We start from the raw sequence: 26,556 nt of genomic DNA on the forward strand, positions 1-26,556 counted from the left end.
TAAACGATTTTAGCAAAAAAGCTGCAGCATGACAAAGTGTGGGAAAAATGAAGGATGGTCTCTGAATGCGCTGTACAGATGAAGAGAGACACGGAGACATGGACACATCTGCTCCTCTGAGATATAGGCCTCCACAAAGAGCAACAGAGGGCTATAAAACAAACACACACAAATTACACATTAGAAGTGTTTCATGCTTTTATCAGCTCTCCATGAGCTCACATTAGCATTTTAGCAGTTCTCCAGGGGAGCAAGGAAAAGAATAAACACATTCATATCCAGTTCCCTCGCTCTGATCACCGCAGTTCTCTCACTGAAGCCTGGGGCACAATTTTAAAATTGCATTTTATCCATATTATGAGTCCACACAATATATTCATATCAACTGGATTTACTGTATAACACAATACATTTTGCAGTAACCTTTTTAATCTCAGGCCAATGGATACACATGAACGACAAGAAATAAATACTAAGAAATAAAAGAAGTTACGATTAAGTTATTGAAGAAAGTACTTGGTGATTAAAGTGAGTGAAATGAAAACAAAAATTCAAATCTGTTCCCATTTTTCTTTCGTCTAACTGTGTTATTTGGTGTATTGTTGATATTTTAATGTTTTCTCTTTGTGCTCCTTCTGTCTGAGATGGAGCTTTTTGAATTGTTAATTGTTCTGACATGTTTATCACACTGGGTGGTTTGGATGGTTAAGCACACCTGTCACCATAGTACCTGTTTTGGGTTTTTTTTGTTTTTTTTTTTAGCATTTTGACCCGACAAAGATCTGACCTGGATCGAAACGTTGGCTTTTTGAATAAATTTAGTGGCTTTGGAGTCTGTGTGCAGTGTTAAAAAACAACAGCACTTTTGTCCTTCTTATTCACTGCAGATAGAGTTCAGTGACTCTTGAGAAAGAGAAAACACCTGTGTGTGCAGGGCCTTTAATAACTACTAGTCATAACAGTACAATAACTGATGAAATTATACATATCACTCAGTAATTACCAGTTATGTTCCATCAGCAGAATAAACCCCGGTCATAACCTTATTTCAGTAACAGTTCTGTGCTCTAATGTATTAATAATAATCAGTATATATCACCGACAGCCTTTCATCCTCAGACCTCTCTTATTCTTATGCATGGAGAGGCAGAACAGAACAGAACATGCTGTTTCTACTGCTATTGTTTACCATGGTGTTCCAGTCAAACACAAACAGATCCCGACACAATATGGCGAATGTTTTTATTGAGGTAATCCTCCTGCTCTATTTGAATGCATTATGTACATTCGTGATCCCCTGTTAGGAAACAGTATGCAGTGTACCGAATTCAGCTCACAGCGTCACGGGTTACAGATTACAGGTGAGAAACAGAAAACCAAAACAGCTTGTTTCAGCCTGATTTCATGCATTTATGTACCAGCCAGCAGGGGGTCACTTGTTTTGTGTGATAACCTTATTTAAAGGGTGAGTCTGACATTTTTCTCATTACCAACAAATTACAGTGAAACAACAAAACATCAAAGCACATTTCTGACTGCTCGGTGTGATTAGAGCTGAAGCAGAGAAGAAACACAGCAGACACAGACTTATAGCAATACCACAAAGACACATGCTTAAATGATGCATGTTCAGCAGTGATAGCGAATGTGGTCAGAGTCCAAAAGCTCCTTCGGCAAAACAGCCAGAAGAATCTCATGCAGCGAAGGTTTATGGGTTTTCTGTAGGATCCTAGTTCTCGGTTAAATCACGGACGTGTGGAGCTTTAAAGTGAACGTGTACTTCCCTCAGTCTGCCCTCTACACACTGCACACGCTCACATCAGGTTCTAGTGGATTCTGAGGGTTTACATAACACAGGAAAAGTAGCTTTCCACCCAGGCTCAGTGTAGCTGCAGGCACATGGTACCTCTGAGTGTAATGAACGTAAGTGGAAAAGTTGTGGGAAGCTTATGCCCTCTCACCTGGCCAAGGCCAATCATTTTCATATTAATGACATTAGCAGTGTTATCAGTGATGCACGGCGTCTTTTAGAAATGGAAAATACTTTGAAATCAGTGATCAGATCTCAGTGACTTTGACCGTGGCATGATTGTTTGTACCAGGCGGGCTGGTTTGAGTATTTCTGCTGCTGTACTGCTGATCTCCAAATGGAAAACCATCCAGTGAGCATCAGTTCAGTGGACGGAAGCAGCCTGTAGCTGAGAGAGGTCAGAGGAGAATGGTCAGACTGGTTGGAGCTGACAGAAAGGCTACAGTAACTCAGATTTTCATCACGTGACACCATCAGGAGGCGTCTGATCGGTCCCACATTCTCTCTGCAGCAGGACAGCCTGCCTAAACACACAGCCAGAGTCACAGAGAACTGTCTTCAGAGACTAACAAGGAGTCCTCATCATCATGTACATTTGGGTTGATACTGTGCATTGACTCTTTATGTTTGCATTTGTCTCCAGGTACACAGTTCTGGTGTCTTTTGGACATTGTACCCATTAAGAATGAAAAGGGTGAGGTGGTTCTCTTCCTCGTGTCCCATAAAGACATCACTGACAAGAAGAAGGACCAGGATCCCGAGCAAGGACCTGACACAGGTGAGTTTATATAAATGACACCTGCTCTGTGATGGATGTTGAGAGATGATTCGAACTTGTTCTCAAACACCTAAAACACTGGCTGAATCCAGATGTCTGGACTTCAGTGAACTTGCAGGCTTTCAAACTGGACAGTCCATGAGTGCTGAGGGACATTCTGAGTCCACAAGGAGCCTCACTGTGTTTGGCAGCTCATGTAAATTTTGACCATATCTGTCAGCCACTATGTCCATATGGCATCAGTATGGTTAAAAAACGGTTTTATTAAAATACTAAAAAATGCAAATCAGTTCAATAAGGTTTAAAAAAATATTAAATATAATTAAAAAATTAAATAAAATGCCCCAAGATCATGACTCACTGTATTTCAGTCAGTCACTGCTCTGTCCTTTGTCCATGTTTTCCCGTCCGGCACTCCTCTCCTCTCCACAGCAGGTTCTCTTCTCTCTCTCAGCCACATCATCGGCCTATTTCTGTTGCGTGTCCTGCAGGAATTGACTCACACTCACTGTCTATCAATACAAAGTAATCTCACACAGGGGAAGGTTATAGAGCCAAAGTGAATCTGGAACTTCTGGGTTCTGTTACAGAGGAAAGAAAAGCTCATTCGACACTGACTGTGACAGTGTGACTGTGACTCCAGCGTTAGAGCAGAGCATACGATAACTTCATATGTTTAAGTTAAGATGATAGTTCTTTGAATAATCATCTTGTATTTAATGTAAAGTCTGTGTTTGTGTTTTTTAGCAGAAGAGCTTTAACCGAACTTGATGTCATGACTTCAGCACTTACAGTAATTCTGAGTGTAGTCCTGGGGGTGCACGGGCAGAAAGCAGTAACCCAAATATACATGAAAGAAATCTGCACTAGAAAGAACTAAAACTTGCAAATAAACTGTCAAGGCAAAAAAAATAAATAAGTAAAAAATACCACATTCAAACATCCGATATAAAATCCTATTTACAGCAAAAATAAAACACACAATTATCTCCCCTGATATCTTCTGTGTGAGAGGTCACGCAATGTTAACGTCCTCATTATGTCAGCAGTGTTACATTACATCTGTCGTCTATGTTGTGTAGTTTGAGCATTAGTTTTACCAGCCAGTGCTACTGCAGAGGGTGACAGCACGTGCATCATTTTGTCTTTCAGCTGATAAGTGCCACAGCAGTTATTTAAGGAAACAACAATTAAGCATCAGTTTATAATTTTAATAGCTTTTTTTTTCATCCTGCGTCTTTTCCCTGGTGTAAAAACTCACCCTGATTAAATAAGTGTCTGTCAGTTTGAATGTTGCATTGATATTAATGACTCTAATAAAACCCACACACGGTGAACCATAAACATTCTGTCAGAGATGACGCAGCTTGCCATTCAGTGTGAAATGTGAAAATGCAGATACTTGAAGGAGGATGTCAGTTGAAATTATCATGCAGTTTTTTGAGAGTTAATTAGAAGCAGTCAGGATTTAATTGCAAACAGGAAATATACACACGCTACTGACATGATATTTGTACACTGTGACAATTGCTGACACTCAGACTTTAGGAAATAAAAATACATCTTATAAATGGGTCTTAAAATATTCTCATATCTAAGACAAAGTTTTAAAAAAAGGGTCCAACTAGTTTATTTTTCTAGATTTGAAAATGCTCACGTTTCTCTTCTCAGGACTTTTGAGTGTCTAAGATAAGACGCTGGTTCCCACATTGCTCCCCCTCAGGGCAGAGCCTTGTTATGGTAGCTTACTTCCATCGATGTGTGTGAATTCATGAATGGATGAGAAGCATATTATAAAATGATCTGGATAAAAATGCTATAAAAGTTCAATTACCACTGTTTGTTTTATTTCTGCGACTTGAAAAAGATAGCTTACCTGCAGGGCCTTCGAAATATACAGTATAAAACAACCTGAGTACACCCCAGTGCAGTATGACTGCGATGTTAAATGATTCTGATCTGTGTCACCTCACAGTAATTCTATTATTTTTAGGTTAATTTTATGTACAATAAAAACAAACAGGTTAGATAATACAACATTAAAAACACACGTCTCAAAGTACCAACTCAATGCCACAGTGTGACCACAGCAACAAAGGTGATTACACCTGGGAATTAAGGCTTATTGTATGAACAAGATTAGAAGACGAGCCTGTGAACACCACAGCTTTCTCCGATTTGGCCGAGGTTGTATCTGATGCAGAGTGGCTCCACGCGGTGACGACCTGCCTGGACAAGTAAGAAACCAGACTCTGACACTTCATGAAGGACACTGCATGAATACTGGCAGCACTTTCTTTGGTCAGGTGAAACAAAAATAAGTTAGTTTGGATCAGATGGGCTCCAGCCGTGTTTGGCGTGGACCAGGTTGGGATCACAGTTACGGCACAGTGCTGAATAAAGCACAGGAACTGTAATCATTTAACATTTCAGTGATATTTATCACAGATGTACTCAGTTTTGTCATATACTGTAATTTGCCAGGACGCTGCATCTGTAGGATTTATAGAGTGAGCCAAGCCAGTTTGCCCCCCGCCCCCCCCCCCAAACATGAAATCTGAGCAGTGAAAACATATTCAGCTTATGAATCTGTTGCTGTGTTTTTCGTGGGGCACACATTATTGATTGAGCGTGTGTGTTAGGAGGGACAGTCTTGAATCAGAGAAATTCTGACCCTGAAGAGAACGACAGAGAAGAGCAGAGTTATCAAGACTCTTAGGATGAAGTGGAGTGTTTAAAAGGTTTTTTTTAGATTGGTTTTCAGAGCCGCTCTCTGTTGGGCTTCCTGGTGGGAAAGAGCACCTGCATGAAATCACTTATTCAGTTTTCCCTTTGGCTGAACATCTTATTGCCTCATGGCAGAAATGATTGAAGCCTGCTTTCATACACTCTGTGTTTTACACACCACATGAAATATTACATTTTAAACTCAAGCTACCAAATTCAGTGTCTTGCATGCCACATGGGACAGAGGACAAACAAATGATATAGATGGAAAGAAAAGAGGATTTAAATGGTTTTTATTTTCTGATTTCTCACAGCGACATTATATCAATCCAAAGATGGAGAAAGTGACAAACAGCTAGAAATGTGATGAGTTGACTCAAACAGTCGCATTTACCTGCAGACCAGCTGAGCTTGAGCTGAGCCTCTTTTCAAAATGCAGAGTGGGTTAGTGAGGAGGAAGCACCACACACCGGTATGCACGACAGCATGCTCACACGCATACACACACTGTGTTAATTGACTGTATTAATAATTTAAAATGTATAGTCAGCCCACTTTCCCATTAGCACACACAGGCTCCCCCAGAGAACATACTGAATATTCTGAAAACCAGCACTGTCAGTAGTCGCAGCACAAACATTGCATTCCCCAGTCAGCCAACAGCAAACGCGTGTTGAACAGTCCAAGATGTAAATACCCTGCGGCACAACAAGAGTCTGGCTCAACACTTTCTGAAACAGTGACCCTGAGACGTCAGCGTACTGTGTCAGCAGAACTGAAAGAGAAGATCAGTACCAAACCTTTCACCTGTAAAGCTCTCAGATTTACATGTTATAGCTCCTGTGTTTAATCTGAACAAATAAGAGTATAAAAGCACCATGAGTTTATATGCCAGGTGCAAAGTGTCAGTACGCTCAAAACGAAGCAGTCGGGCAACAGCTTTTCCAAAAAGCCTCAGAGTGAAACACCTGCCTCCAAAACCCGTTTCCTTCCAAACGTGTTTCAAATTTTAACTGAATTTCAAGAAATTTGGCAGAAGAAACTGCAAATTAATGAACGTTTCCATCCACAGCTGCCGTGTGAATTTAGGTGGAGTTCATCCAGTTAAACAGCTGGTGGTAATAATTCTCCAGTTGGTGCCAGTCAAACCTCACATGATGGGAAACTGTAGAAAACATGATGGAAAAGTGACATTTGTGTTTGTTTATCCTCATCTCTCCACACAGATCTGATGTTTTTGTCTGCACTTTGCTTTTTATCGACACAAACTTTCCCACCTCAGCCAAAGATCAAATCTTTTGTGCAGTATTTTGAGTTTTTTTCTCATTTTTACACACACATGCATAGACTGAGACCGTTACTAGCTCCTGATATACTCAGAAACCTGGGGTTTAAATGCAGGTTTCTTAGTGACCATATGCTCTGCCATCTTTTATTAACAAGCGAAGGACGCCAGCCCACACAAAACCCACGGCTGCTGTGTCTGGAGCTTTTTGTCTTCCAGTCATTAAAGAGAAGAAGAGGGTGAAAGGAAATAGATTTCTCTGGCGACAAATAACACAGCACAACATCCACATACTACCATAAATAATACAATAAACCATAAATGTATGAAGCTACCAAAAAAAAAAAAAACCTATCTGAGGCTCCAGCTGGCCATAGAGTGGTCTAGCTAGATTTCATAGTCATCTGTTTCACACAGCTTTGATATCCAGGTGTCGCCAATCTGGCCAATATAATCTGGAAGAAACGCAGGAATAAAGCAGCACCAGCACGAACCTTTGAAGCTGTTTGTGCACTTACAAACAAAACACATTTTCTGCCTCCAAACAATGATTTGTCTCTAAGGCAAAGAATTGTGTTTTTTTCAACCAACTGCTTAAACGGCACCATTACTCCCTAAAAGGGTGGATTCTTCAGGTCTCTTTGAAAACAAGCATCAGGTGTACACTGCTCACTGAAACAGGTTTTTCTTTCAGAAATTATTCCTCCTGTTCACGGCTGTAACCCATCATTTAAAAAAAATGTAGTTATATGCAAAACATTTAGGGGCAAATTTAGATTTTTGAAGTGAAAAGGAGAAAATAAAACTGCAGCAAACAGACATTAAAAATGCGCTGTTATGAATTCTGCAGTCCAATTAAGAAGATAACTTCTAAAATAAGTTCTGGTAATATTAAGTATAACATTTCTTTGTTTTCTTTTTTCTTGTTTTTCCCCATACTCTTTTTCTCTCTTTTTCTTTTTTCTTTTTATTATTATTTATATTATTTTTAATATATCTATGCCATGTTTTTGAGAAATTCACTGTGAAATAGCCCCTGAATTAAAAGCTTTGTAACTTTTTATGAGAAGAGTGCCTCGGATATTTCTTCTTTCTTAAACTTTTGATAACATTTTTGCACAAACCAAGGACTGAAACCTTGAACCTGTTTTTTTTAATGTTGTATATTTCCCATTGCAGCAGGTCAGAGGGGATCAATCACGAGTGTAAATGGGTTTTTAGTAATGCAGAAAAAGCCTCATTGATTTAGTAAGAGAGGCAGAAAGGCTGATGTTTGGTTTGATTGTATTCTTAGCAGAGCAGGAGTTTGAGAGAAGTTTAGCCAACAAATTAAACCTGGAATTTCTATCAACCACTGTAAATTCATCCCATCTGCCTCCACCGACCTTGAATACACTTCTTGAACGTAGTTCAACAGACACACGTTTATCTTCACTGCCATTGTCGGGTTTCTCCTGTTTAAAACTTGAAAATGATCTCTAATCCTACAAATCTGCGCTGCAGCACGAGCAGGATTCCTCTGCTGTACCTCAGCCAGAACAGATGCTGGTTCATACCTCATGTCTGTTGATAATGATGAATCTGAGACCCCCCCCCCCCTCGCCCATACAGTTGAGACAGAATTTTCTGTCTCAAAATGAAAATGATTTGGTCACAGGGCTGGGTATTTACCTCACACACCGTGGACAGAGAGAGGAAGAATCATAGAAGGAAATGTAAAGTAGAAATGGAGAGAACAAGGAAGGATTCGCTGTCTGAATGACAGCTGAACAGAAAAACACTGACACTGAGGAGCTGTGGTCTAACATGTAGGGAATTCAACTCTAAAAATTGCTGACAAAGAGCGATTGTTTGAAGTATCTGACTCTATAGGCTGTTTCACTGAGACCACATCATGGTCAGACTTGATTTTCATGAGGTAAGACGCAGTACAGGTCATGTTTTCACTGCACCTGACCTTTGACAGATATCTGTCAAAGCACCATCTCCAGGTGAAGAGGAGCTGTGTTTCAGTCGACATGTTGAGCATAAGAAAGAGCTTGGTTTAAATTCTAACCCTGTGCTGTGGTTTCGATTGTGGCTCAGCGTGTTTCCATCTCCCCCACAGACGAGGAGACGGGTCTGGAGGTTCATCAGGTAACTCGCCCTCCAGGCTTCAACGCCAACCGGCGCCGCAGCAGAGCTGTGCTCTATCACCTGTCAGGACATCTGCAGAAACAAGACAAGAGCAAGCTCAAGATCAACAATGTGAGTTTCTCTGGTTCATCTGCACCGATCGTGATCAGTGCGTATGACTGAGCTTAATCTGCTTCCTTGAACGACTGTCCTAAAATTTGAGGTCAGTAAGTAGACGGGTTCATTGTGTTTCATCTCATACTTCTGGAGTAGTAAGTTGTTTGGTTGCCAGAAGATGTGCTGCATGCCAACCTATCCCCAGTTTGTGCATCTCATGTAATCATTATTTTTACTTTGGAGAGTTTTTGCACTGATGAATACATTCAAGTCACAGAGGTAAGAATGTGTTTTTCTGAAGGGTAAAAATAGCACAAGTCAAACTTTAAAAACCCCTGCAGGTTGTTCAACAGCAAACAATCTGTTTTGAAGACATTTCCAGATTCTTCAAAGACTCTTTTATCCGGATGGAATAAAAAGTTATTCCTGCTTTACGATAAAAAGAAGTTTGTTTAATTGTTTCCCAAGTTACAACAACGAGGGCAACTAGAAGTGATATAGGATCCGTGCGATCTGTCAGCAGCTCCAGGCCAACACCCCACAGACAGGTCAAGGGTCATTATCAGGGGACGATCACTGCAGCATTGTTGTGTGTGTTTGGTCACCACCCTGTGGGTCTGCTGCAGTGCAGTGGGCAGCACCGCCTGACAGATGGTTTGAAGGTCACCAGGACTTTGCTCACTTCTGTCTGAGTTTGGGGGAAAAAAAGCTTCCGTACGTTTTGCCAATGTCAGCGATTAAAAAACGAACATGCAGACTTCAGCAGTCTGCATCCTTCCAGTTTGATCCTTTTTTTTTTGGAAGGGTGACGTATATTTAGAGTTAATTATGTTTGGTTATTTTGAATATTAAAAATGGGTGAAAATATAATATGTCACTATAAATGTTTTGTAACTTGACCTTTTAGCTTTAATCTTTTCAAATGAGCAGCTCATTTGTGTTTCCTCTGTATTTTTGTCTTCACTTTCTATTAAATGTAAGATTTTTCTGAGGTGATCATTGCAAGAAGAGTCTGTTAAGCAGTGATCTCAAGCAGGAAACACAACAACTTCATTATTAATGAGAACATAAAATCATAAATATAAAATATCTTTCAGTGAAAATAGGTAAAAACTGACAAATATAAGTTTAATACTGTTTATGAGATTCACCTCGCTAAAACGAATGACCTGCGACAAATCCTCGTTCGTGAAGGTTAAAATTGTTTAGAGATGTGCTGATTCAACCTAAGATCATTTTGGAGGCTTGTTGTTGTCGTGCTGCTTTCTGTGCTGCATCACACACAGAGAGGTGTCTGTTATTTAGCCTTGATGTACACAGGGTGGACAAAATAACAGAAGCTTCAAAACAACCACACAGGTAAACGAACATGTCTCTAAAACAGTTTCAACAAAAGCATTATAACCCTCATGAATGCAGCATTAGTTGGATTAATTGCAGGATTGTTGTATTACACAACATTAGTTTTAGCTGAGTGTACCTAATAAACTGCCAGCTGAGTGTATGTGCAAGCAGATACCTCATTATCTCTCTGAACCTGCTTTTCACTATTGTCTCCAGAAGTATCCTGAAAAATGTAAAATTATAAAGCCCTTTTTCCACCACTTGATTAAAGCTGTGCAGTATAACACACTTACAGTGAGACTCCGTTTTTATGGCTGCACTGTTACATCGAATGGAAAACTCTAAACGGCCTGTGAATTATTTTATATAGACTTTATACGCACTGTAATTTCAGCTGATATACAGCACAGCACTGGTTCTTGACATCATTGTGATCTAGAATAGACTTTACATTACACTTTTTATAATGGCTTGTGCTGATGGATCTGCCAAAGGGTCAGAGCTTGAAGAGCTTGAAGGTTCAGTAGTTGTGTGCGTGTCACTGTGTGCAGGTGTGTGTGTGTGTGTGTGTGTGTGTGTGCACATGTAGGTGGAGGGAGAAAGAGAGAGGTGTGAAAAGTGGAAACCTGGAGCAGAAAAAGAAACTGGTGTTGACATCTCTCTCCCTGTGATCCGATCCAGAACATGTTCGGGGAGAAGCCTCCTATCCCGGAGTACAAAGTAGCAGCCATTCAGAAATCTCGCTTCATCCTCCTCCACTATGGGACCTTCAAGGCCGGCTGGGATTGGTTGATTCTGCTGGCGACCTTCTACGTGGCCGTCACCGTGCCCTATAACGTGTGTTTCACGGTGGTGGGAGGGCGGGACGAGAGTAGCAGCAGCAGCAGCTCCCCTCGGAGCCCGCCCAGCGTCAGCGACATCCTGGTCGAGATCCTGTTTATTTTAGGTGAGAGAAACAGGATTCACTCCTCGAGCTCCTCTCTCTGCCACAACAGGGCAGAGACAGTGACAAACACGCACTCGTAGACACACACATCCAAGCTGTTAACACTTGTTTGATGATCGTTTTCTTTTACCAATGTTCACTTCAGTAATTAACGAGACTCAGTGACTACGGACATCGGCTATTTGTTCATCGTTCACTGCCCCTGATGTAAAAGTCAATAAAACAGCCTTTATCTGAGAGGCTCATCAGTCATCATAAAAGTTTTGTTGAAGTTTTTAATGATGCATACACAGCAGCCAAAGGATATGAGCCATTCACAAGTGACCATTATGTCTCATTGCTAACTCATTTCCTAGAAAACAACAGACGTCTCTGTCCGCAGTCGTGTCCATCTAACTGTAGGAAACATCTATGAGCGCTCTTCAGTGGACAATTTGCCTTAATGGAAAAGAGTGAACACAAGCCCTCCATCAATAAACTTCTGCAATGAAATTATATGAGCCACCCTCAGTTAAATGGCTGACTCCTGTCAGTCGATATCCCATTTGTTAGAACCAATAGGCCGGCCTGTTTATCAATCGAACAACCGTGGATTGAAATGTTCCATCAGGTTCCTGATTATTTATTCATTTTCTGTTCATTTGCTGCTTTTCATAAATTAACTACGTCCTTAAGACTCTTATTAAAGCCTGAAACATGGAACAGCTGTTTAAGTTAAAGGTGATTTTACGAACAAATTGCATGGACTGTGTGTGTCATCACTGCTTTCAGACAGACTTTCCCTTTATGCCAGGACGTTACTGCGCATGAGACTGGAAACATGTTTGAGATTCATCACAGCGAACATTATTGTTGTATGTAAGACAGAGGTGAACATTTTGAAAATGACTGGAGCATTCAAGGATGTTCCAGGAGTCAAGAGTTAAGAGTCACCCGCAGAAAAGTTTTTTACCAACTTTGTGGTTAGAAAATCAGCAGTAGAGGAAAACTGTTGATCAAATGTGGGAGTCAGAAGGTTTTGAAACTGCTCCTGCTTGTTAGTCCTTTACAGTTTAAAGCATTTGCCACGTGCGTTTCATTTTGTATTGAAAGAAATGGAAATCAGTGGCTCCCTGAAAGGCAATAAACGAATCTACAGTTGCAACTAATGATTGTTTTCTCAGTTGATCTGCTGATTATTTTCTAAGTTAATTGAAAAAGAATTTGTTTTATAAAACAGCAGAAAAATGGGAAAATGCTCATCACAGTTTCCTAGAGCCAAAGATGATGATGTGAAATGTCTCATTTTGTCCAATCAACAGTCTGATTTACTGTAAAGTACGACAAGGAGCAGCAGCAGATTCTGACACTTCAGAACATTTGTTTGAAAAATGACTCGATTCATTTTCTTGCCATGGACTGCTGATTAATCAACTAATCGGTGCAGCTCTAAATTAATCAAACCCTTTCGTGCATAGTGGTCACTACAGTGGACAGCTATTCAAAAGCTGTTCTCTTGAATATGCGTGGGCTTTATTGTTATAGTTCCATATCAGCCAACACGCTGGATGCTTGTGCACCAAAGCAGAAAATGCCAACAGATGCCATGATGCTTCATGCACACAAAAAAACAAGTGAGGTGTTCATAATTCATGCATGAAAGGGTTAAAGGATGGGTTGACATTTTTTCATGTCTGTCTGAAATCAATAATCAATACTCACGTGTCCATATGTAGATCGAGCATATTATGAGACTTCAGCAGTCTGGGTTAGACGAGTCTTTAACTGTTATGTTTAAGTGCCTGTGTCTGTTGAAGATCCATTGCTCTGTGTGATTCACGTGACGGTAACGTGTCAGTGACACCTGTACTGTCATGTAGCTAATTCCTGCTGTCTGCTTCTACCGTTGTTGTCGTCCTCTGCAGACATTGTGCTGAACTTTCGAACCACTTTTGTGAGCACGTCGGGTCAGGTCGTGTACGACGCCCGCTCCATCTGCGTTCACTACGTCACCACCTGGCTCTTTGTCGATCTCATTGCCGCCCTGCCCTTTGACCTGCTGTATGCTTTCAACGTCAGCGTGGTGAGTCTCCTCTGTGTGCATTCTTGTGCGTCTGTGAGTCTGTGTGCATTTGTGTGCTTGCATTATCAAAGACAAACAGCGTGTGACAGTTTGACAATGTGTATGACAAATCAGGCTGCTTAATTCACCTCTCTCTTTTTTCCACGAAAGAAAAACACTCGCATGTGGACGTACACTGCTGCATCTCCTGCGTTCGTTTTCCACACTAACACACCACTGGCAATGAGCCACATTTGGAGAAAGGGAAAATGATTGAGTAATGTCATCGGCTCCCATGTGAATTTATTAGATCAACATTTCATCCAAACTGTAGCTCATCAGACAAGCAAATGATGCAGAGCCAATCTGATGTTATTGCACATACTGCAGGTCTCATTAGTTTGTGTTTCCAGGCTCAGAATCCTGAAAGATGTTGAACTGTGGGGTAAATTACCACACACGCATGCAAAATGAGTATTAAGAGTCATTTTTAAATTCTGGTTTGCAGTTGAAAAATGTTTGATTTTATGTGAAGAATAAATTAAGGATCCGTCTTTACACTTTATTAACAGCACATGGTGAAAAATACGCAGTCGTTTAGATCCTTAGGTATAAAAATGAGATCAGAACAGTTTCTTCATATTTAAGAAATACTGAAGTCTTGCGGCTGTGGTGCGTGTCTACCTGTGCAGTACTTTGGGGTCCACCTGTTGAAGACGGTCCGGCTGCTGCGGTTACTGCGGCTGCTGCAGAAGCTGGAGCGATACTCCCAGTACAGCGCTGTGGTCCTGACCCTGCTCATGTCCATGTTCGCCCTGCTGGCCCACTGGATGGCCTGTGTGTGGTACTTCATAGGTCGCAGGGAGATCGAAAGTCCTGGCTCCTGGGATATTGGTCAGTATGCACTTCATGGTTTTCCTTTCTCTCAAACACAGTGTTGGAAGTACATTTACTAAAGTACTGTACTTAAGTTTCATTTTGAGGTACTTGTACTTTCTAACGCATGCTACCTGTGACTTCTGCTCCACTGCATGTAACTATGGTAACTGCTGACATGTGGTCATCTTATAAACTAGGATGCAGTGTTACAGAGGAGCCCAAACCAGCTGCATCATTAAAATGCTACAAACATGTTAAAACATCAACAATAATAAAATAAATAATAAACCTCTGAAAGGAACCGTTGTGTGTTATGAGTAACTTTTCCTTTTAATACTTTAAGTACATTTTCTTTCCAATAATTTTCATTTAAACATTTATTAGATATTGTTTTATTCACTATGATTTAAAGAAACAGTTTGGCAGAGTTAGATGACGTATGCACCTTAGCTTAGCTTAGCATAATCAATCCTCTCATTAAACTCTGCTTATGAGAGAAACACAAACATATTTCCCAACATGTCAAACTATCCCTTTAAGTAAAGGATGTAAGTAACTTCTTCTACACAGATTTACTGTGCACATGCCAATCACCGCAGCTTCCTTAATAAGCGTCCCGTGTTGCCATGTTGAGGCCAAATGAAACATTCCCATTAGGTGTTTACAGTAAATGGTGCTGTCTAAATTTAGTGTCTGTGGGGAGGGAGTGGTGGAGAAAGCCTTTCTGAAGCAGCTTTATGGTCCATTTTCTCTGGGCGGAGAGCTTTTAGTGTGCAGTTTTGTATTTCACTCAAGTTTTTAATCGTCACTGTGGATCTACTGTGAATATCCTGCCACTGCCAGACACCAGAATTTCATTTGGGTAAATTGAGCAAATCTACAGCATCCCAGTTAGAACAGATAGGATGCTCTATCACTCCTCTCAATTACAATGCAAGATCTGTCCTCAGGAAATAATTTTAGAGCTCCCAAATGCAGATTAAATGAGATCTGATCTTATTGCAGCCCCACTTTGTGCTGTAGTATGATGAGATGGGCACATTTTTACATAAAAACCTTCTGCTACCTCGTCTTACTTGAAAACCAGGATCTAAGATGATGCATATCTAACCTCATTAGAGCGATGGCTGTAAGTTTGTACCCACAACAAACACGAGCACAGAAGCAGTTATGCAGAAGGACGGCCCCCATGTGTCTCAGTTTTCAGCGCGGCCAGTGCTTTTAATAAGATGCAGCTTTGTTGATATTCCGCAGGCATCTCTCAGCGGAGAATCTCAAATCCTGCGGGCGTTTTGAAACCTTAGCGCACAATCTGATAAACTTACACACACACATATACAAAACCGTGCGGCGGCTTCCAAGGGAGAAAACTTTAATCCTTTTGTCTGTGAACTGGGGCAAAGATCAACGTCAGTCTTCATGTGTCTTTCATTGTATTTTACCCAATCATCACATAAACACACACACGCATGATGTTGAGTCAGCCAATAAACTGCATATGAGCGTGTTTTCTAAGCTATGGCCCAGCCACAGCAGCCTCAGGGACACGTAATGAGATGAGCGTATATCATGTTACTTCTCTGCCTTTTCTATTTTCAGTGTATTCTTCCTGGTTTTCTCTCATTCGCTATCTCATTCATCTCATTCTCCCTCCCTCCATCTCTCTCTCTCCCTCTCTCGCTCATTGATTTGTACCAACCTACCTGTCATTATCCTTTCAAACCACATAATGACAGACAGTAACAGTGCAGTCGATTCATGTCAGTGGTCCCTCAATTTACAATCCAGACAGACGGAGGGAATCCAGGGGACAACAAAGACCAGTCTACAGTCTGACCTTTGTATGACAGCAGCTGCGATTAACAATAGAGGTCTGATATTGGCATGTCCACAGGTTGAACTGCTCTTTCTGTCTGTCAGTCAATTGGCTGCTACTTGGGAGAGGTACAGTTTTTTTCTGCAGGTCTATCAATAATTCAAGGGCAGTGGAGCTGTGGTCACCTCACAAGGCTCAGTCCACTGAACGGGACAGAAAGAGGAGAAATAAATGGACACAACATGGAATATGTTGTCACGCAGACTGTAGTTTTCCAAAGGAAACTTTTGACACATGACTTTAGTTTTACTACTTGTCAGAAAATCCAGATTTCAGCAGCACTTTCAGGGGGTTTTAGAGGGGCAAGGAACACACATTGCTTTTGTTGGGGACTTTTTTCAGCTGTGGAATTATTTGGTTCTACGTTTGGTTCTCCAGTGACTGTGCAGCACCAGGATGGCATAAGTGCTTTCAACTGGAAATAAACTGCCTCGGCCTTGTTTGCCTCTATAAGGAATGTGTAACCCAGTGGCTCATTCATGTGTTTTTAATATTTCATGTGGTTTTAGTTGAACTCTGTGACACAGAGGAGTAATCTATATCTGAGCTCTGTGTGGCTACGCAGGCGAAACTTGGCACTTTTCGTGGGATCGGTTGAGAATAATGTCGAATGTCACCAGCCTTATCCTTTAAGCACGTGTTTGACAGAGGTAAACAGCAGTAACAGTCGCGGTAAGCGTTATCAGCGGTGGAGCCGAGTTGGCTTTTCAATCATAAATTGTGTGTGCTTTTCTCTGTCAAGGCTGACAGCAGACAAGAGGCAGGAGGCGACTTACACCTTCCAGCACTGCCTGATAAGGCAAATGTACTAATCTGAAAGCAATTTAACTCTTCCACTTGCTCGTGCTGCGGCATGAATTGTAATCGTTTTTCCATGATGACCTGCTTGTGTGGACTGAATGTCATCCGTCTTTATTTGTATGAAAAGTGATGGGAGATCAAAATGTGTGGCACAGATGTGTGAGACAGTGGCAAAAACTCCACGTGCCTGGTCACACCAGGCACCTGCACAGCAACAGTTAAATCCTCGCAAAACGGTGTTAAATGCTCGGTGATATGAGACGTATTTGTCCTCTTGTCTCTTTTGTGGACTTGTTTATACTCTTGCAGAGAGCTTTATAGATGTTGGTACCAGTCACTAACTTAAGAAGAGCCCTCTCGATGTTGTCAGTACAATTCCCAAGTTTATCAAGGTGCAGTGGAAAAAACATGGAAGTCAATCTTTGGAGTGGCCCAGTCAGAGCACAGACCTGAAACCAAGAGCGATGCTGTGGAATGACCTGGGTCCAAAATCCCTCCTGTGCAGGTCTGATCTGTAGCTACTGAAAGTGCTCATCTGAGGTTATTGCTGCCGAAGGTGTGTTCAATAATCCATCCATCCCCTGATCCGTCAGGGTCGCAAGGGAGCTGGAGCCTATCCCAGCTGACTATGCGCGAGAGGCGGGGTACACCCTGGACTGGTCGCCAGTCAATCGCAGGGCCGACACACACTCTAAAAACTGTGAATGCTCCAGGAGTTCAGGTGTCAGTTAGTGGATTCGAGTCCCAGATTTCCCAGTTGTATACACTGGTGTGACTGTGCCTTCAGAGCGGGAGTTCAGGACCACGGACAGTGTCACAAATAGAAACCACAGGACAGAATGTTCCTTATCTCAGCGTGTTTTCAGAGGTGCAGACTTTATTATAGTCAGTATCATCAGTAATGCCCTCCACATTCCCTAATGCATCAACAAGACACAAAAAAAAAACCCTTTGTACTCTTTTATGTTTAGATCCACATGCGTGCAGTGTAGTCAGGTCCACATTTCCTCAGGGTGGCAGAGGTTAAGTTGTGCTAATAACAAAGTAATTAGGAAACTACTCAGGTGTTAAATCCTCTAATGTTGTTGGTTTAGCTGCTTGACTGGGACTGTGCTCACAGCTCGATTGTCACTTCTGCTTATTTATGCTGGCAGGCTGTCCTCACTGTCTGAGGACTCGCACACATACAGAAACAAGGTCAGAGCTGCTTGCCTGAAGTGTGTGATGCTCGAGATCAATGAATGGATGCATCCATATTGTATTATTCCCTCGGTTGCTGTCTTTCTTTTTCTGATTCTGCTGCCAGTAGCTCAGCTGGGCTTCACTACTCTACTCGTCTACTCCCAGAAACTCAATAATTTATCCTTCTTCTTTCACTTCCTACTTTCTGCCCTTTCTCCTTAGTTTTTCCTTCTTTGGTCCATTCCCCTCTTTTTCTTCCTTTCGTCCTCCAACGCTGAACTTCAGTCTAGATATTTGTAATTTTAACTTGAATCCTCTGTCTTATATAGCACAGTGGGATCAAGTCGTGGGGTGTCCTGTTTGTTCAAGAAATGAAACATGACTTTGATTTTATCTCTTAATCCAGTTTCAGGTGCTTGTTTGCACTTTTGGAGTCATGGTTTCCAAGGCTGGAGGAACATTTTTCATTTGATCTGTTTGATTTTTGGTCTAAGACAGAGGAATGTTCATGTTCCTGCTAATTTAATATCTGGATTGGCTGAACTGGCAATACAGATGAGTCCACACAATCCAGTGCAGGTCCTGCAGGGGCAAGTCGCAGCTCACTGAACAGTCGTAGATTCCTGTGATTAAAGAAGTTCTGGGATCACTTCTTACTGCTGCTTTATGAACGCAGCAGCTGACACTTTCTTCATTTTCCTTATAATTTTTATTAACATTAACATTAATTAACTCAGGCTAATTTGAAATTATGAGGAAAGTTTCCAGGAAATTAGATATAAAATATAACATCTGTAAAATAAACTGCAACCAAAAAAAAACTGATCAAAAAAGTTTTTAGATTCTGTTGAAGAAATAAAGAGGAGCAAAAAGTACAACATGTTGCTCTGAAATGTTGTGGGGCAATATAAAATACAAAGTGGGAGATGATAAAAAATGTGTCTGTGGTTCAGTAAAGTGATGTTCAAAATGAATTCCCCTCCCTCCTTCCCTCTCTTTCTCTCTCTCTCTTTCCTCTCTCTTCCTCTCTCTCTCAGGTTGGCTCCACGAGCTGGCCAAGCGTCTGGGTAGCCCTTACTTCCTGTCCCCCTTGACAACGCTGGTCCCCTCCACCATCAGCAGCCTCCCGGCAAACAGCAGCAGCAGCCAGTGGAACGTGTCGGGGTCAGAGGTCGGGGGGCAGAGCTCCTGGAATTCCAGCCAATATTACGGAAACGTGTCGGGGGGCGAGTCCGTGTCCGGGACGGGCACCGGGGGTGGGAGCCTCGGGGTGCTGGGTGGAGGCCCGTCGATGCGTAGCAGCTACGTGACGTCGCTCTACTTTGCTCTGAGCAGTTTGACCAGTGTGGGGTTTGGAAATGTGTCGGCCAACACGGACTCAGAGAAGATCTTCTCCATCTGCACGATGCTCATCGGAGGTGAGACGTGTGTTCGTGCTCTCAGCTTGTCCTCGTGTTTCCTCTCAGCCTCTTCCTCTGCTCTCAGGCTTAAGTGCTCACTCAGCTCATTATCTGGTGCCAGTGAGACATCGGCACAGAGCTGAGCACATTTTGTTCTGTCCCTTTTCCATGTTGGTGACAAACAGTAGATGCAGACACACTTGTATATAAAACTACCGCTTCACTGTCTCATTAGTCTCACTCTCTTTCTTCTCTGAGAGGTTTCACTACACGTTTGGTTCGAGCATTTGTTTATTTGTTATCAGGATTTATTAACAACAAGGACATTTATTGAACATTTTCAACTTTTTTCTCATGAATTGTTGCAAAGATCGTCCGTCACTTGGTATTTTAGTATCCAGATGCTGATTGAAATAGCTAACATATAAAGTTATTCAGCTTACGATAACTTTATTCAGTAACAGTTATTTATTAAAACTGAAGTAAATCTTTTTAAAAGTAGCTTCTGATGCATTCATGTATAAATTCTTTGCCTAATAAGATAAATGCTTGTTTCTGTAGGAGCTCAAATACAAGATAAGAGCAATGAACATAACCAGCAACAAAAGTCAAAGTTCAATTAATGTAATGTTAAAGAGCAAATACAAAAAGGTTTTTCATTAGTAGCCTACATAGTACATTCTGTATGATATATACATGTGATACATGTGATAGATTCTGTTCTGTTCTGAGAGGCGGCAGGAAGCAGCACTTTCAAAGGGAATTAAATATGTGACTGGAAGTTTCCATGAAACTTCTGTTAGTCCAGTAAAATCATGGATTAACTGGAGATCCCACTCTGTGTCTGACAGATAACGGCACAACATTTCTATAATCGACTGTCTGAAAATACAGGGACGTTACTTTGATGCTAAATGCTAAATGTAACTGCAGCAAAGAAAGAAATCCTTTTTTTTCCCATGTACAATTTGCTGAGCAGCCTCCTGTGAAATATCTCATCACAGAGAGTAGTTCCCTAAATACATCAGCAGTTTCTAACAGTCGTCTTCTCTGTCCTGAAATGCTCAGATTCACCATGTGTTTGTGGATGAGCTCTCACACTTTGTGTGATCTGACTGATTTGTCGCTGTGAAGTTGAACAGACACAGCAGCTATTATCTTTCTGGTTTTGGTCATTTCATGGGATTTGTTCACTATAACAAAAACAAAAAATAAAACCAGTCTCATCCTTTAAATTTAATGAAATTTGGATTTTTTGAGTGTGTGATTTTTGTGTTGCCTTGGTTTTTCATAACCCTGCACCCACAGCTTATTTGTGTATAGTACTTTGATTTGTGTTTAGTATCAGAGAGGAAAGCTAAGTGAGAGAGCACAGCTTCATCAATCTCTCTGAATTTTATCCTCACACTGAGTTTACAGTTCTTCAGTGATAAACAGCCTTTCAGCTGTAACATAAAGATATTTAGACATTTTTACACCAGGGCGTTTTCTAAAATGTGAGGTGCGTCGTCGCACCTGAAGGAGCAGTCAACCTAAAATAATGTCATTAGTCCTGGTGTCAGTGGACTGTGTAAGTGTCCTGTGGTCTGAGTGCTGTTTCAGCAGCTTTTCTACTAGAATTCAAATGTGGGGACGGACACTGCTGTGCGGTGCACCGTGGAAAGCACGTCGTAAACCAGATTCAGTTCCAGTCCTCACTGGGCCGTTGCTGGTTTGCTGGTGTTTAGGAAATATTAATACTTTGTCCACACCAGGAATCAATCCTTAGACTGGAGCTGTTTTTGGTTTTCGAATATTATTATTCAACACTGGGATTATGATTTGATTTTATTTCAGTAGTGTCTTACTGCCACTTTGCCACAGCAGTACTCCACTTGAGGTAGTGCTTTGCAGTGGTTTTAGAGCTGCTAAGTCGTTTTAAGCCCTTTGCTTTTAACTTCTTGGGGCTTATAAAGACGTCCCACGAGGTTCCTGCTGTGCAGGAGCATTATGGGATTTTCCTGTGGGTCATTCTCGATAAAAGCCAATCAAATAACTATATAATTAACTGTGAGTCGAGTCGAGTAAAGAAGCCTTTCTCCTGTCTTTCAGCACTGATGCACGCAGTGGTGTTTGGTAATGTGACGGCCATCATCCAGAGGATGTACTCACGTCGCTCGCTCTACCACACCCGCACCAAGGACCTGAAGGATTTCATCAGGGTCCATCGCCTGCCCAAGGCCTTGGAGCAGCGCATGCTGGAGTGTTTCCAGACTACCTGGTCGGTCAACAATGGGATAGACGTCAGTGAGGTGAGGAGAGGAGACTTTCTCTGTTTGATCCTCCATCTAAATCTTATTTTATTTTGTGACTTTATCATGTAACAGTTTTCCTGGGCCTTGGATCATAATGAAAACCCTTCATAGGGAAAGGTGTTTTTTTTCTTCTCCAGTCACGAGCTGCTGCACAGTGAAGCAGAAAACATAATAAATCCTTGTAATGTGGGAGTCACTGAGCCCCCCTCACTTTTTATATCATACTTTCTGCTGCACACTGCAACAGTATTCGTTAATGAGTGAACAGAGAGATTAACAGCGTGAAACTGCATTGTGCATTTCACATTGCACAGTAGGTAAAAGGTGTGTGGGCTGTAAAATAATGTGTAGCTGCTCTCACCTTTTTCTTCTTTCATTACACAATAACTTTTGTCTCTCAGTGCTGAAAACTGTAGGTTTCCAGAATCTAAAATACTTTCAGTATAATTTATTTCTCCTTTCCTCTAAAAACTCCAATAGTTTCTCACTTCTCTTTTTCCACTGTAACTGCGTTTAAGTACCAGGAGGAACCAGCAAGTATTTTATTAGTACCTGATTCATTACACTGTAAATCGGGGACTGTGTTATAAAGTGTTACCAATATAAAGTTTTATGCACCTGCTCCACTTTTCTCCCTGTCATCACATCTTTGGTGAATTACTGCTGCCAGGTGATTAAAGATGTGGAGTGTTTGTCACAGCCTGTGTGTTTAGTTGAAGCAGCCACTGCAAACCTTAAGGAAAAATCACCCGTTGAGTTTGAACCCCCTCTCTCGCCTCTCAGCTGCTGAAGGACTTCCCAGATGAGCTACGGGCCGACATCGCCATGCACCTGAACAAGGAGCTGCTCCAGCTGCCGCTGTTCGAGTCGGCCAGCAGGGGCTGCCTGCGCTCCCTCTCCCTCATCATCAAGACGTCCTTCTGCGCTCCGGGCGAGTTCCTCATCCGGCAGGGGGACGCCCTGCAGGCCATCTACTTCGTCTGCTCGGGGTCCATGGAGGTCCTGAAAGACAACACAGTTCTGGCCATTCTGGGTAAGTCAGAGACACAGGAGGTTACATATGGAAAAATTCACAGTTATTTCAAGATTCTTTATTGTCATTATGCAAGCATAACGAAATTTTTCAGAGAATCTCGGCTTAAAGGCACAAGTGAATAATAACATAAATACTTAAAAAAGAACACTTGTGAAAATATAAACTTATTTACATGTTGTGGGTCCAGAAAAGGGCAACTTTTTCCTTTGGCTAACACTGGCATGCTTCCTGTGATACTGATCGATGTGCACTGCCCCGAGAAAAATACAAAATAAGAGTCTGGATAGGAACAAAGGATGGAGAGATGCTGGAATACTGTGGAGTCTGTGTAAAAGCAGAGAGCGTTTGCTTGTTTGACGCGCTTTTTCTGATGTTTTCTTTCCTTTTTCTATTTCTATACTTGATCGATTTATGCATCCATTATAATGGGGTGGGGGAGTGGGTGCTTTAAGCCAAACTAAAATCTGAAATAACTCCAGCAGCATGTTTGTTTTGACTCGTGTTTTTCCTTCAATATTCAAGTTATTTTCCTGTTTGTTTCCCCAAATGACCACAAGGGAATAAAATCATTTTCTCAGTCTATTTTCAAATTAATGAAGAAACTGGAGCAAAAACTGTTAATGAAATGACTTTAGCTGAAAATATGAAGTGTGAGATTTGATTTGTTGACTCTCAGATTGCAGATTTACGTGCTGGTTAACTAATTAGACTGAAATGCAACAAGAGCGGTTTATTATTCGAAGGAAATTATGTGTAAATTTGAGACACAGAACTGGATGACAACTACACAGTACCCCCACAGCTCTGACAGACAATTACCTGTCAAACTGAGACTTAATGAGAGGATGTGAGATGATCATGATGTGCAGGACACTGTGATGCATAGTTAATGAAAGTGAGAATCATTAATTTGAAGAAAGCTCTGATCAGAGGGAGGCAAATATCTGTATGTTTGATATTAAATGTAAAGTATGGACTTTAAAGAGAAAGAAAGAGAGATCATCTCTCGCTTCAGTGATTATAGTTTAGATAATTTAACATCGTCTCATTCAGTCAGACCTGCAGAGCAACTTGAACTGGATTTGAGTGGAAATTAGGTTGAGACAAAGAGAAGAAGAGGAGAGAGAGGACAGAGAGACAGATGTGTGTGTATCACTCAAACAACGAGGAAGACAGGGCTGAAAAGGAGCTGATAAAGAGCTGCTGTTTGTTCTCTGCTGCTTTAAAGAGTTATCACCATGCTTGACACACACACAGAGTCAAGGCTTCCCACAGCGTTGATCCTGTGAGCCACTCAGAATAAGCCTTCAATCCGCTGTGAATACAGATATAGGAGGTCGTGCTATCAGACCTCACAGATGGCAGAGTATAGACACCGAGGAAGAGATGAATGGATGAATCAGGATGTTTGTAGGCAGTTTGGACACTTGTGTTTCTTGTTTGTGCGACAGATAGCATGAATAATGTGAGGACCAGTGAGGCTGTGAGGCTCAGCCGGCTTTCAGCACATCTGCTCTTCAGGCACCGTATACATTCTGCAGATCACAGGGAAAGTCAGTGAAGGAAGAAGTGAGATACAATAAAATAAATCTTTGTTTATCGCCAAAGGGAAAACTCTGGTGTTGCAGCAGCAAAGGGTAGAAATAAGTACACATATAAATTTTAAAAAATAAATAAACACTTTGAACCATATGAAATTTAAATAATAAAAAAACTATACTGTCTGAATGAGGTGACAGTGATCTGTTTCATAGCAGCAAGGTCAGCAGAGTGTGGTTTACTATAAATGATACCGTGTGCATATATCTGATATGTTTACTAGTTTTTTCAGAGTCCTTTCAGATTAAGACTGTTATAAAATTATGCTGATGCATGATGAAAACATTACGCTGCCACAACCACCTTACTGCTTCAGGTTTTATCTCATCAGACAAGAAGATCTTTGTCCTCATGCTCTCTGAGTCCTTTAAATGTCGTCTGGTAAAAACTCCCTGACCAAGGTCCATCTTTCAGATTCAGAGGAATTTCCACGTTTACTCGGTTTGTCTGGACGGCCAGCTCTGGGAGGATTCCTGCTGGTTCCAAACTTCTTCCATTTTGCAGTTATTGACAATTATCACTGTGCTCCTGGGAAAGCTCAGAGCTTTAGAAATGGTTTTATAATGGTTGTATAATACAATATAATATATCATTATCTCTGATGTCCATCGCAAATAAACGTTCATAATCTGGTTAGAAAAAACCCACAGAAAAAAGACGCTCCTTATGACTCCACAACTTTGAGAGTCATCAGGTTTTTAAGTTTTCTTCAGTATCAATGTAATTGATTGTTGTCTGCACATTCATGGGTTCACTGCAAACAGGAACTGCTAACAGCTAATTTAACGGTGGCAATTTGACATAATGTAAATGGAGTTTGTGTTTGTATTATACAGAAAGATGTTTCTGTTATTTATCCTGCTCCCACTGATATAAATGAGGTTAAGTTATAATTCAGTGCAATTCAATAGCATCACAAACTACGTCCTTCTCCAAAATAATAATACAGATGAATGAACACCTCTCAAATACTAAATTACTTATTAGGAATCTTTATGAACTGCAGTGAACTTCTTACTACCATCAAAACTCTGTAGACCTACAGCGCTGCTGCTGCTGCTGCTTGCTCCTAAATGTTTGGAGTCAGTGGAGTTTACACAACACTTCCTCCCTCTTAATGCCTCTGGTAACATCAGAGGTTAATTCTTGTGTCGCTTCAGAGATTCACTTTTTTGTTCTTATGTTTGTAGACACACAACAATTTCAGAAAAAAACCCCCAAAACTATAAATCAACCAACATTTAGTGGCGACTGTTCAAGGCAGTTATCACTGCCAACATTGGAAAAAAAATCAAATTGGAAATTGTGTTGTCAGACAAATTGTTGCACCTGTGACAACAGCTTAGAGTAATTTCTTTAGTTGGCTGCCTCGCAGGCTGAAATCTAATTTCCTCTGGATGTGCTTCAGAGCCTTTGCAACAGCAGTCCTGCAAACAGGGCAAGTTTCTCTGAGGTGTGTTTGTGTGAATGGGAAACAGATAAAGAGAAAGGGGGAGGATTTCCTGTTTGTGTGGCAAGGACACACGCACAATGTCTCAAACGTCAGTTTCTTGAAAGGTCAAGATGTAGTAACGGTTTGTATCTGTGCACCTGTATTTCTGTTTGTGTGTCCATCTGTGTGTATATGTGTGTATGTGTATATGTGTGTATGTGTGTGAGTGTGTGTGTGTGTGTGAGTGAGACGAAGTGGATTTATCTTCAAATGCCAAGCCTCCGGCCTGTATTTGATCTTGATCATGACACACAGACATCAATAGATGAAATGCAGTGCTGTTCTGGTATTAATAATTAATAGATTTTACATTATTAAAGCAGCTTGATTATTAATGCTGAAGCGTGGATCGAGCAGAGTCCTGCAGGGCCCACGATGCTCTTCACCGTGGTACAGTCCATCATGGCCTTTACTGAGAACCTGCATCTACATGGCTCATCCAGGAATTATACTGTTGTGCTCACTGGTGTTAAAAAGGTCCACCTCAAACTGACGGCCAGTCTGACACACAGACACATCTCTTAGTGTTAAAGTGCAACCACACATCAAATAACTTTGGCATTTTCAGCCCCACGTTGCACACAGTGCAGTGTTTGCACATTCAGACGCTCAGCCAGCCGTTCACACTCACAAATTACCAGCAATATAATTTCAAACTAATGGAATCCATTTTATCAGAGCCGAACTTCTCCCCCACAGAGATAGTAACCAGGGAACAACAGTGTCATGATTTAATGACTGAAACTGATCATTTCCACCAATTAAAAAAAACGAGCGCTGCTCTTTCTTTCCTACATCGGAAAATTAAAATGCAGCATGTGCACTGGATGTATG

The 26,556-nt window shown here is 41.3% G+C and overlaps 1 protein-coding gene across 1 annotated transcript in view; it reads left to right on the top strand.

Annotated features, from left to right (window-relative positions):
- The window catches only part of kcnh3 (potassium voltage-gated channel, subfamily H (eag-related), member 3), a 96,682-nt gene that overhangs the window by 60,665 nt on the left and 9,461 nt on the right, over positions 1-26,556 (top strand). The window contains exons 3-10 of the mRNA XM_041057078.1: positions 2,454-2,588; positions 8,708-8,847; positions 10,858-11,122; positions 13,027-13,184; positions 13,856-14,057; positions 18,939-19,319; positions 21,393-21,592; positions 22,379-22,628. Coding sequence (XP_040913012.1) covers positions 2,454-2,588; positions 8,708-8,847; positions 10,858-11,122; positions 13,027-13,184; positions 13,856-14,057; positions 18,939-19,319; positions 21,393-21,592; positions 22,379-22,628 — 1,731 coding nt within the window. The remainder of the gene's footprint in view (positions 1-2,453; positions 2,589-8,707; positions 8,848-10,857; positions 11,123-13,026; positions 13,185-13,855; positions 14,058-18,938; positions 19,320-21,392; positions 21,593-22,378; positions 22,629-26,556) is intronic.

The sequence above is a fragment of the Toxotes jaculatrix genome, chromosome 15 (genome assembly GCF_017976425.1).
Source record: "Toxotes jaculatrix isolate fToxJac2 chromosome 15, fToxJac2.pri, whole genome shotgun sequence".
Lineage (NCBI taxonomy): Eukaryota > Metazoa > Chordata > Actinopteri > Toxotidae > Toxotes > Toxotes jaculatrix.